Source organism: Phyllobates terribilis, unplaced genomic scaffold (assembly GCF_046119375.1).
Source record: "Phyllobates terribilis strain yellow unplaced genomic scaffold, ASM4611937v1 Scaffold_8__6_contigs__length_399053987, whole genome shotgun sequence".
Classification (NCBI taxonomy): Eukaryota; Metazoa; Chordata; class Amphibia; order Anura; family Dendrobatidae; genus Phyllobates; species Phyllobates terribilis.
This window is the reverse complement of record NW_027362768.1, coordinates 67,965,563-67,978,425: the sequence shown is the minus strand read 5'-3', so window position 1 is coordinate 67,978,425 and position 12,863 is coordinate 67,965,563. Positions and strand designations below refer to the sequence as shown.

Genomic DNA, 12,863 nt, shown 5'->3' with positions numbered 1-12,863 from the left:
ATTTCATACCTTGGATGTCAGGAGATGCCTTATACATTATTTAGCATCCACAAGCTCATGGAGGAAGTATAGGGCTCTATTTGTCTCCTTTTAGGGCTCCCAAAAGGGGTCGAAGGTCTCAAAAGGCACTCTGTCAAGGTGGATCCGAGAAGCCATCACGATGGCTTATACGGGATCAGGCAGAGATACTCCTAACAATCTGAAGGCCCAGTCTACACGGGGCATGGCTGCTTCCTGGGCAGAAAGAGCGGACGTGCCCATTGAGCAAATATGTAAGGCGGCCACATGGTCATCTCCGTCCACTTTCTATAATCACTATAGGCTTGACCTTTCTGCCTCCTCTGATCTCACATTTGGGAGACGGGTTCTGCAGTCTGTGGTCCCTCCCTTACATACCTAGTTCTCTGTAATTCTCTCGTTGTGCCATCATGGGTGACAGAAAAACACATACTGTATGTTACTTACTGGTAATGTGTTTTTTCGGAACCCATGACGACACCTTTACATTCCCTCCCTATCACTATGGTGATCACCTTCCAGTTGGTGGGTATTGAAGTATTCACATGGGTGAAATTTGTTTATGGTTAATAAAATTATGTGCTCTAACCGGAGAGTCCTCTCATGCTCTGTAATCCACTGAGGCGGAGAGAGGCGCCGCCCTTTTTATCTTGAAGATTTCCTGTCCTTGAAGGGCTGATCCCCTCTCTCGTTGTGCCATCATGGGTTCCGAAAAAACACATTATTGGTAAGTAACATACGTGTTTCATTCTGTAGAGATTGGCATTAGTTTTAAGTATTTTTTTCAGTATTGCATTCTTATATTTTGAGCTACTCTGAGGGCTTATTCAGATGTCAGTGATTTTTTTCATCAGTTTGGATGCCAAAACCAGGAGTGGATCATACAGAAAAAATCTATGATTGAAAGATTGAAAACTGTTCTTTGTTTTGAGGATACTCCTGGCTTTTGCATACACACACTGATGAAAAATTACTGTCTGAATGAGTGCTAAAGCTGAAAAGTATATGTATTATTTGAATGAATGAGAACCTGTCAGTAACACTACTTTTGCACAAGCAGAGATAAGACAAAATTCAGCGATTATGTATATGCAAATTAGATTCACTAGTGAGCATATCTTTGTACTTGTTGTCTTTGGTACCACTTAGCTTTTCCTACCATAGACTGCAAGTAAAAGCTGAATTTTGTCGCAACGAATGGAATAAGTATCTTACACTGCCCTATCTAGCACTACCTATGGGTTACATAGGGATAATGTAACAGACAAGTTCTCTTTAAACTGTCTAGAACACTGTTGGAAATTAAAGTAATTATCTGCTGTTTGAATGCTTACGCTTTATTAGAACATTTTTAAAGGGAATCTGTCAGCAGGGTTTTGCTATTTAGGAAGCAGCATAATGTAGGGACATCAAACCCAATTCTAGGAATATGTGAAGTATTGGGCTTTGTGCTGTAGTTTCAATACAATCCATGTTTTATCAGTAGGAGATTATCACTATCAGACTAAGTCAGGTACAAGGGAGTGCAGCTATTCTGTGTAACCCCTGCCCCCACCACTGATATAAAGATTGCTGATGATGCACAGTGTACACAGCAAGCTGCTTATCAGGGGTATGGGCAGGGTTATGCACAGAGCTCAACATTCTGATCATTGCAATATGTGTGGAACCCTTCACACATAATAGTGATAGCAGTACTGGAAAACCCAGTACCATTGAGGTCCGTGTCCGTGTACCATCCGTGAGGCATACATATGTATGTGTGCATGTGTATAATCCGTGTGCCACAGTTTGCACCATCAGTGTGACAAGTACCGGAATAGAATGACAGATGTTAAGGTGTTAGATCTGGAAAGATAGAGATAGATAGAAATATGTCAGTGAGATAAATATAATTAGCGCTTTGTGTATGTGCTTTTCTGCAACTAGATTATTACAAGGGATGAGAGGTACATATGTGAGAGGTTGAAAAAGTTAAGCTTGTTTAGCTTAGAAAAACGACGCCTCAGTGGGGATCTCATTTACATGTATAAATATACGTGGGGTCAGTACAATGGACTAGCACAGTGATGGCGAACTGTTTAGAGACCGAGTGCCCAAACTGCAATCCAAAACCCACTTTTTTACCGCCGAGTGCCAACACGGCAATTTAACCTAAATATTGAGGTTTTAGTTTAGAAAAAACAACTGATACAACTAGCAGGCGAGCGCAGTGTAGAGCAGCCACAGAAAGGAGCAGGTGTATGAGACTGCAGAAATAAAGAATACAGTGGGTACAGAAAGTATTAAGACCCCTTTAAATTTTTCACTCTTTGTTTCATTGCAGCCATTTGGTAAATTCTAAAAAGTTCATTTTTTTCTCATTAAAGTACACTCTGCACCCCATCTTGATTGAAAAAAACAAAAATGTAGAAATTTTTACAAATTTATTAAAAAAGAAAAACTGAAATATCACATGGTCATAAGTATTCAGACCCTTTGCTCAGACACTCATATTTAAGTCACATGCTGTCCATTTCCTTGTGATCCTCCTTGAGATGGTTCTACTCCTTCATTGGAGTCCAGCTGTGTTTAATTAAACTGATAGGACTTGATTTGGAAAGGCATACACCTATCTATATAAGACCTCATAGCTCACAGTGGATGTCAGACCAAATGAGAATCATGAGCTCAAAGGAACTGTCCAAGGAGTTAAGCGACAGAATTGTGGCAAGGCAAAGATGTGGCCAAGGTTACAAAAGAATTTCTGCATTACTCAAGGTTCCTAAGAGCACAGTGGCCTCCATAATCCTTAAATGGAAGAAGTTTGGGACCACCAGAAGTCTTCATAGACCTGGCGACCCCTTTCCCGGTTCCTGGTTTGGCAGGGTCCGGCATGACAGCCACGAGGGGGAAGAGTCCTGTATAAAGTCCTGAGTGGCCAAGTAGCGCTCAATCAGGCTGACCACCTGGTCGAGGGTGCTGGGGTCCCCTTTCCCCACCCAATGTTGGATAGTGGCCGGCAGAGTCCTCACCAGCTGATCAACCACCACCCTCTCCACCATCTGGCCTGGAGTCAAAGACTCAGGCTGGAGCCACCTCCTTACCAGTAGGTCATAAGCCTGAGACCTGGCGGGTTGGGTCTCCACAAAGGCCCATGAAAATACGCACTGAGCCCTCACCTATCTATTGACCCCCAGTCGGGCAAGGATCTCACCTTTTGAGCCTCTGGTAGTCCGGGCGTCCTCCCGACTGATGTCAAAGTAGGCCTTCTGGGCATCGCCGACCAAAAACGGAGCCACCACTTCTGCCCACTGGCCGGCTGGTAGGTTTTCCCACTCTGCTGTGCATTCATAGATGGTCAGGAAGGCTTCCCCGTCGTCCTCCAGTCCCATCTTCCTCAACGCTGAGCGACCCTTGTCCCGGGCATCTCGACGTTTCGGGATCGGCATTGTGGCAGTTTCCCGCAGGACAGCAATCTGTTGCAGCATCAGTTCATTTGTTTCTTGCTGCTGGTACAGTAGCTGCTGCTGATTGTGCTGCTGTTCCTGCTGGAGATTCTGGTGCTGCTCCTGCTGTTGCCTCTGAGACTGCAGCTGCTGCTGCTGGGTGAGTACCAACTGCTTTAACAGCTCCTCCATTTTGTCCACGGGCTAGGGCTGAAAGGTGGCAGGCTGGATTGTTGTCATGCAGCTGCCGGTCGGGTATGCCTCAGCCACAATGCCCGCATTCTCCACGAAGCTGTAAGGCGGCGGTGTTCACACCGTGCAGTAACTGAGGCAGTGACCCAAGCAAGTCCAACATAAGCAGCTTTTATTCAGCAAAACTCACAGGTAAACAGAAAGTCCTCCGGTTCGCAGCCGGGTTAACAAAAGTCCATAGCAACGGTTGCCGGGAGCAATGGCTGCGCCGGGTCGCTCAGAGCCTGACAGGTGCAGAGCCTTCCCAGGCGTGGGTTCAGCTACTCACAGGCCCGCCGAGCTTTCCTGCTATGCTGCTAGCAGGTCCCAACACAGAACAACACTAATCCTTAATGCAGGGTTTTTAAAGGACCTGTGGCAAAAGCCACTGGAAAACCTGGGTTGGAGTGAGGCGGCCACCCCGCTGCCATCCTGTAGCCTCCTCCAAGAAATGAAGGGCCTGCCAGCTTTTACTTAATCTGCCTTGGCCAGATAGTGTGATCAGGTCAATGCTTACCTTCATTCCTGCATTGCAGCCGTAGCTCTGTCTGTGACTGCAATGGACTCCAATGGGTTTAACAGGTCTCTGTACACATTCTGAGGGATATATAACATCCCTCGTATACGACCCCAGTCACTGCCTCACAACATACACTGCTCAAAAAAATAAAAGGAACACTCAAATAACACATCCTAGATCTGAATGAATGAAATAGTCTCATTGAATACTTTGTTCTGTACAAAGTTGAATGTGCTGACAACAAAATCATCAATGGAAATCAAATGTATTAACCAATGGAGGCCTCGATTTGGGGTCACCCCCAAAATTAAAGTGGAAAAACACACTACAGGCTGATCCAACTTTGATGTAATGTCTTTAAAACAAGTCAAAATGAGGCTCAGTATTGTGTGTGGCCTCCACGTGCCTGTATGACCTCCCTACAATGCCTGGGCATGCTCCTGATGAGGTTGCAGATGGTCTCCTGTGGGATCTCCTCCCAGACCTGGACTAAAGCATCTGCCAACTCCTTGACAGTCTGTCGTGCAACGTGACGTTGGTGGATGGAGCGAGACATGATGTCCCAGATGTGCTCAATTGGATTCAGGTCTGGGGAACGGGCGGGCCAGTCCATAGCTTCAATGCCTTCATCTTGCAGGAACTGCTGACACACTCCAGCCACATGAGGTCTGGCATTGTTCTGCATTAGGAGGAACCCAGGGCCAACCGCACCAGCATATGGTCTCACAAGGTGTCTGAGGATCTCATCTCGGTACCTAATGGCAGTCAGGCTACCTCTCGTGAGCACATGAAAGGCTGTGCGGCCCTCCAAAGAAATGCCTCCCTACACCATTACTGACCCACTGACAAATCGGTCATGCTGAAGGATGTTGCAGGCAGCAGATCACTCTCCACGGCGTCTGCAGGCTCTGTCACGTCTGTCACATGTGCTCAGTGTGAACCTGCTTTCATCTGTGAAGAGCCCAGGGCACCAGTGGCGACTTTGCCAATCCTGGTGTTCTGTGCCAAATGCCAAGCATCCTGCATGGTGTTGGGCTGTGAGCACAACCCCCATCTGTGGATGTCGGGCCCTGATACCACCCTCATGGAGTCAGTTTCTAACCGTTTGTGCAGACACATGCACATTTGTGGCCTGCTGGATGTCATTTTGCAGGGCTCTGGCAGTGCTCCTCCTGTTCCTCCTTACACAAAGACGGAGGTAGTGGTCCTGCTGCTGGGTTGTTGCCCTCCTTCGGTCCTCTCCATGTCTCCTGGTGTACTGGCCTGTCTCCTGGTAGCGCCTCCCATCTCTGGACACTACGCTGACAGACACAGCAGACCTTCTTGCCAAAGCTCGCATTGATGTGCCATCCTGGATGAGCTGCACTACCTGAGCAACTTCTGTGGATTGTAGAGTCAGTCTCATGCTACCACGAGTGTGAAAGCACAACCAACATTCAAAAGTGACCAAAACATCAGCTAGAAAGCATTGGTACTGAGATGTGGTCTGTGGTCCCCACCTGCAGAACCATTCCTTTATTGAGGGTGTCTTGATAATTGCCAATAATTTCCATCTATTGTCTATTCCATTTGCACAACAGCATGTGAAATTGATTGTCAATCAGTGTTGCTTCCTAAGTGGACAGTTTGATTTCACAGAAGTTTGATTTACTTGAAGTTATATTCTGTTGTTTAAGTGTTCCCTTTATTTTTTTGAGCAGTGTATATTGCCACGATTGCCAATGCACCTGGGCATCAGGATGAGCCAGGTAAATCGTCAGAATTGGCACATTTAATGTAATGTGCCAATTCTGTGGCGAATACGGACTTCTATGTTTTGGCTCGGGTCGCGTCAATAACCATGGACCATCCAGCATAAAAATAGAAGCCTGCAGTTGTCTGCTTTACCTGTGCTGGTTTTAAAATATAGGGGGGACTCCACACCATTTATTTTTTCTTTTTTATTTAATGCACAACGGTGAAAGGAAACTTTACGCTATTTCCAGGCGGCGGATGCTGACTACAATTGTCATTAGCATCAACTTGTCTCGCTGATTGCAGGGAGACCAGGTGAGGATGATGACAGTTGCAGTCACACCCAGTGTCTGGGAAAAGCGCTAACTGTACTGATTTTCCCAGCCATCGGAGCATTTAGTTTGGGTACATGTCACATGGATGTCATCTGTGTGTCATCAGTGTGCACATGTGCGGCAAGCATTTCCTCGGTGCTACCGGAAAAAAGGTAAATGTCTGCATATTTTTCAAATGGTCCATGTGAAAAACCTGACATGGGCGCACGACCATTGAATATAATAGATGTGCATGTGTCTATATTTGCTTTATTTTTTGGGGGGATTATTACACACATGGTGTCACAGGTTTACCGCGACAGAGAGGGGCCTTATCACTGTGGTGTCTGATTTCACATATCGCTGCACTGATTAGAAGCACTTCACCATCACATTAAGCAGTGCAGGGGTTTATCTGTTCAGTTGAGACCTTCTGAAACTTTTCTGCGTTGATGGTCTCAGCTGTTCATTGTTGGCCACTTCCCTTTGCTATATATACTTGCCTCAGGCAACCTGAGATTGCCAGTGTTAGTTTCATTCTTCCTGTTTCTGAAGTTGGAGAAGCTGGTTGTTTGAGGAGGCGTTTTATGTGTTATTCTAAAGATGGTTGCTTGGTGATTCGCCTGCATGCATATCCTCATCATCTCCTATTTGGTTTCTCCTTCCTATACTTCTTGGTGTTCCACTCTGTTGTTTGTGAGTGCATATTTATATGATTGGTATTTTCATTTATCCCTGTACATCTTCCCTTGTTAGTCTGGTTTGTGTATTTTCATTCACTACTACTCCCCACTTCCCTGGGTGGAGGACGGAACAGGAACAGATAAGGGCTGATTCAGGTGCTCAGCAAGGCATGTGGCCCCCGACATCTTCACCAGTAGAAGTAATCTGAGTATCAGGGATAGCTAGAGTGCCCATAGCTTAAAGATAGGGAAGGATATCCAACATCAGTGTGGTGACACTTGGTACTTAGGATTTTTACATAGGATTTTTACATAGGATTTTTTTTATTATTTGCATAGAATGTTTATTGGGACACAAATTGGTAATACCACTTCCTAGGCATACGAGAGGCATATTACATACATTTTTGGGTAAAATTTATGTATAAACATAGAATTATATGCAAACAAACTATCAAAAGTCCCTGGGTTTTCAATTTTCACTGCTAAGATAACAAATTCAAGCACATATTTTTTGTATTATTTTTATTAACATAAGGGCAGTTGCTGATGACCGATTCTCTCAGCTGAGGAGAGTATGGACAAAAAAATGGTTCCATCTTCTCCATTGTGTAAGTCCATGGAAATCAAACTCAGATGGCATTCGAGTGCAGTCCGATGTTTTCCACAGACTCATTGACTTGCATGACTAAGTGCGATCTGAATATCGCATCAAACTTGGGTATGCAGTGATCTTTCCTGGGACCGGCGTGGTCTGAGGAAAAAATATGACATGTGCATGGTCCCATAGACTAACATTAGTCCGAGCGCGATCTGATGTTTTGTCAGACCAAAAATACACTTGTCTGCACGTGCCCTTATCATAATCATCATATACCTGTTCCCAGATAACACTTGAAGAAACTATTTACTATGGCTAAATAGAGCTGTAAGGGGCACAATAAGTGACAAAAAGAAAGCATTCAGAGAACTAAAGCAAGTTAGGTAGTGATGAGATATTAAATAAATACAGAAAATTAAATAAATTCTGTAAAAACCAAATCAAGGCAGCAAAGACTGAGACAGAGAGACTCCTTGCCAGAGAAAGTAAAAATAATCCCAAAATATTCTTTAACTACATAAATAGTAAAAAACTAAAAAATTATAGTGTTGGCCCCTTTAAAAATTGTCTGGGTGAAATGGTGGATGTGGAAAAAGCCAATATGCTAAATGATTTTTTTTTCAACAGTATTTACACAAGAAAATCGCATGACAAAAAACATGATCAGTAATAACAAAAATTCTCCATTAAATGTCACTTGCTTAACCCAGCAGGAAGTACGGCGGAGTCTAAAAATCACTAAAGTTGACAAATCCCCGGGCCCGGATGGGATACACTAATGAGTACTGCAGGAATTAAGTAAAGTCATAGATAGACCATTATTTTTAATCTTTAAAGATTCCATAATAACAGGGTCTGTACCACAGGACTGGCGTATAGCAAATGTGGTGCCAATATTCAAAAAGGAGACAAAAACTGAACTTGGAAATTATAGGCCAGTAAGCTTAACCTCTACTGTGGGTAAAATCCTGGAGGGTTTCCTAAGAGATGCTATAATAGAGTATCTGAAGAAAAATAACCTCATGACCCAATATCAACATGGGTTTGCGAGGGACCGTTCCTGTCAAACTAATCTGATCAGTTTTTATGAGGAGGCAAGTTCTGGACTGGACCAAGGAAATGCAGTGGATGTTGTGTATATGGACTTTTCAAAAGCTTTTGATACGGTTCCACACAAAAGGTTGATACATAAAATGAGAACAATGGGGATAGGGGAAAATATATGTATGTGGGTTAAGAACTGGCTCAGTGATAGAAAACAAAGGGTGGTTATTAATTGAGCACACTCAGACTGGGTCTCCGTTAACAGTGGGGTACCACAGGGGTCAGTATTGGGCCCCCTTCTTTTTAACATATTTATTAATGACCTTGTAGGGTGCATACAGAGTAGTATTTCAATATTTGCAGATGACACTAAACTCTGCAGGGTAAAAAATACAGAGGAGGACAATTTTATATTACAGGAGGATCTATGTAAACTAGAAGCTTGGGCTGATAAATGGCAAATGAGCTTTAATGGGGATACATGTAAGGTATTGCACTTGAGCAGAGGAAATAAAATGTATAATTATATGCTTAATTTTAAATCACTGGGCAAAACTGTAACTGAAAAAGACCTGGGTGTATTGGTGGACGACAAGCTCATGTCTGGTGGCCAGTGTCAGGCAGCTGCTGCAAAGGCAAATAAAATAATGGGATACAGTAAAAGAGGCATAGATGCTCATGAGGAGAACATAATTTTACCTCTATACAAGTCACTAGTGCGACCACACTTAGAATACTGTGTACAGTTCTGGTCTCCGGTGTATAAGAAAGACATAGCTGAACTAGAGAGGGTGCAGAGAAGAGCGACCAAGGTTATTAGAGGACTGGGGGGTCTGCAATACCAAGACAGGTTATTACATTTGGGGTTATTTAGTTTGGAAAAACGAAGGCTTAGGGGTGATCTTATTACTATGTACAAGTATATGAGGGGACAGTACAAAGACCTTTCTACTGATCTTTTTACTCTTAGGCCTGAGATGGGGACAAGGGGGCATCTTCTATGTCTGGAGGAAAGAAGGTTTAATCATAATCACAGATGGGGATTCTTTACTGTAAGGCCATGTGCCCACGTAGCGTTTTTGTAGCATTTTTACGGCCGCGAAAACGCTTGTAAAACCGTCTGCCATGCAAAGCAATGTGAATTTGGATGTGCTGTGCACATGATGCGCTAATTAGCGTGCCGAATTCGCATTGCGTTGCAAAACGCAGCATGACCATTTCTACAGCGATTACGCAGCAAATTCGCGGCCATTGAGGCACATTGAAATGCAGCAAACCCGCAGCTATATGTGGATTTGCTGTGTTTCAATTAAATTCAATGGCCGTGAATTTGCAGCGTAATCGCGGTGCGTGTGGTACCCGAGATGAAGAGGAGACTACAACTCCTCTCCATCCCGGCTACCACACGGTGAAAAAAACAAATAAAAAATTTAAAAATAAACAAAACCTGTATATTCACCTTTCCGGCGGCCCCTGGTCTGCTCCCGGCGGCGTCCTCTCTCCTTGTCGTCCCGAGGTGTACTTGCAGGACCTGCCGTTATGTCATTTAGTCACCTGCGACCGCTGACGTCGGCGGTCAGGTGATTGTCGCGTGACCATCAGCTGACTAAATGACGTCACCGCAGGTCCTGACAGTACACTACCTGATGCCGATGAGAGAGGATCATCGCCGGGAGCCACTGGGAGAAGACTGGAGAGGTGAGTATACAGGTTTTTTTTGTTTTTAACTTTTTAATTCTTTTTTTTTGTACTATAGATGCTGCATTTAAAGCTTCTAAGTTGGTCACACATTATAAATCCATGCCGGTTGCATGGATTTATATTGTGTGACCAACTTGTCAAGCACAAAATCGCTTGGAAAAGTGCTTGAAAAAACGCACACGAAAATGCATGTAAAAACACTGAAAAAACGCTTCTCACCTGGCAGAAAAAACGCATGTAAATCTGCATGTGTTTTTTTCTGCCAAAGAGAGGCAAAAACTCTCTGCATCAAATCTGCTACGTGGGCACATAGCCTACGAGCAGTGAGACTATGGAACTCTCTGCCTCATGATGTTGTAATGTGTGATTCGCTACTAAAATTTAAAAAGAGCCTGGATGCTTTTCTTGAAAAGTACTCTGTGACGCTCGAAGCCCTACCCTGGGAGATGGGGGACTCGGAGCCGGGTCCTATGTTGTCAATGGGGTGCAGCCGTGGCCCGGACCCGCTCCGTGCCCAGGGCCGTCACATTAAAAAAGGTGGTACAGGCTTATCCGGGTTGAGTGGCTGATCTCGACTACGCCACCTGTGGTACCTGGTGAAGACCACCAGCGCTGCTGCAGACCTCTGAGGCGGGATGTTGTGGCAGCCAGCGTTGTTACTACTCCCCACAGGTGGAGCAGGGCCTCAGGGCAGAGAGACAGGATGGAGGGGGTTGTAGTATAGGAGGTCTGGTCCTGCGTAGTGTGATGTAGTGCAGAATAAAGAGTCCGGAGGCCATAGGGGTTAACTTCCAGGGTTGTTTACTCACGGTGGAGATTGCAGTTGAAAGGCTTCTCCCTGCTCCTCGCGGAGTTCTGCGGTCACCAGAGATGGGGGGGGGGGTCCGACAACCTCCGAGTAAGTCCTGTGTTCAATCAGGACCCCGCACCAGAGTGTTCCTAGACTTCAGACCGGGTCCTTTCCTGTCTGTGTGTGTGTAGATAGGCTGGGTCTCCCTCTGAACTTCACTCAGAAAAAGGGTACGGGTGGCAGCTCCGCTCCTTCCGTTACCCGGTAGTATCCTCAGGGCCTACCGGGCTTCCCTGACCAGGACGTTGAGTAGCAAGGTCAGGTGTCGGGGCCGGTACCCCTCTTGCAGCCGGAATCCCTCTGAATAGATCAGATTAGCGAGGACAGGTTGCATATACCGCTCCGTCTGCATCCCCCGGGATCCATTTGCAGTGGAGCTACACTCTTAAGCTCCGGGCCTTCTTGGTCATGGTCCCTGACCGGGCTGAGACATCCATTATCTGCAACCTGCCCCTCGACCCAAGGCCAGGGTATGAGGGCCGTGTCTCCATCATCTGCAGGTCTACACAGGATCCACACTCAGGGAGGGAGATCACGATCAAAGAACCCAGAACCAAGATGGCTGTGTATTAAATATGAAATATTAAGTGTCACTAAAATGTGAGTCCTCCACCCTCACCCACTAATTGGTTCCCCTATCTCTTGGTTCCCCAGTCTCCCAATTTCCAGTAGGGGCAGCACCTGGTGCCTACTAGCCCCCTCTGGAGGGAGAAGTGTGGTGTTGGATGTGGAGGTGGGGTCCTGACCATCGCACCGTTCTTACCTAAGAGGAGGAACACTACACCCCATTAAAGAGGTGCAGCATCCCTGTGGCGATCGAACCCTCAGGGGTGCCACAGTACAATATTACAGGTTATATATACTAGATTCCTTGATAGGGCGTTGATCCAGGAAACTAGTCTGATTGTCGTATGTGGAGTCAGGAAGGGATTTTTTTCCCCAAAGTGGAGCTTAGTGTTTGCCACATGTTTTTTTTTGCCTTCCTCTGGATCAACATGTTAAGCTATGGGTTGAACTAGATGGATTTAGTAACATAGTTTTTAAGGTTGAAGGAAGACTATGTTATTTGACATTTCATAAGATGAGGAATCGTTTTGATATGACCATTTGATAAATTGTTTTGCAGAAATGATTTTCTAAAGGAGATCAAGATAATGTCTAGGTTGAAGGATCCTAACATTATTCGCCTGCTGGCAGTGTGTATTGCAGAGGACCCACTGTGCATGATTACAGAGTATATGGAAAATGGAGACCTTAATCAGTTTCTTTCACGCCAGCAAGCAGAAAAAGAACAGAGTACATCTATGACTATCAAGTAAGTTTTCACAGATGTTAAAAGTAAACTATTTAGATTGAAAGAAAACTCTGCAAGGTAATTGACCCCTTAATGACAACTGATACGCCTTTTTATGTTGGTCAGTAAGGCTACGTTCCCACGATGAGATTTTGCCTAGTTTTTGATGTTGCCGATTTTCTATACCATTGAGTAAATTAGGTTACTTGCATATTTTCATTGAGTGCATTTTCTTTACATGTGTTCTTATCACTTTTTTGATGCTGAATTTTTTGCCACTTTTTAACCCCTTTATCCCCGAGGGTGGTTTGCACATTAATGACCGGGCCAATTTTTACAATTCTGACCACTGTCACTTTATGAGGTAACTAGCTGTACTACCGCGCTTCGCCCGGGTTAATAACTGCTGTTAGCAAAATAGAATGTGTTAACAAAAATGTATTCT

The 12,863-nt window shown here is 44.8% G+C and overlaps 1 protein-coding gene across 3 annotated transcripts in view; it reads left to right on the top strand.

The window, feature by feature from the left end:
- DDR2 (discoidin domain receptor tyrosine kinase 2) overlaps nucleotides 1-12,863 on the top strand; it is a 1,082,289-nt gene that overhangs the window by 715,483 nt on the left and 353,943 nt on the right. For 2 of the 3 annotated variants that reach the window (XM_073643022.1, XM_073643021.1), the window contains one exon: nucleotides 12,251-12,439. The exons of the other annotated variant lie outside the window; for it this stretch is intronic. In XM_073643022.1, coding sequence (XP_073499123.1) covers nucleotides 12,251-12,439 — 189 coding nt within the window. The remainder of the gene's footprint in view (nucleotides 1-12,250; nucleotides 12,440-12,863) is intronic. 3 annotated transcript variants of the gene reach the window in all.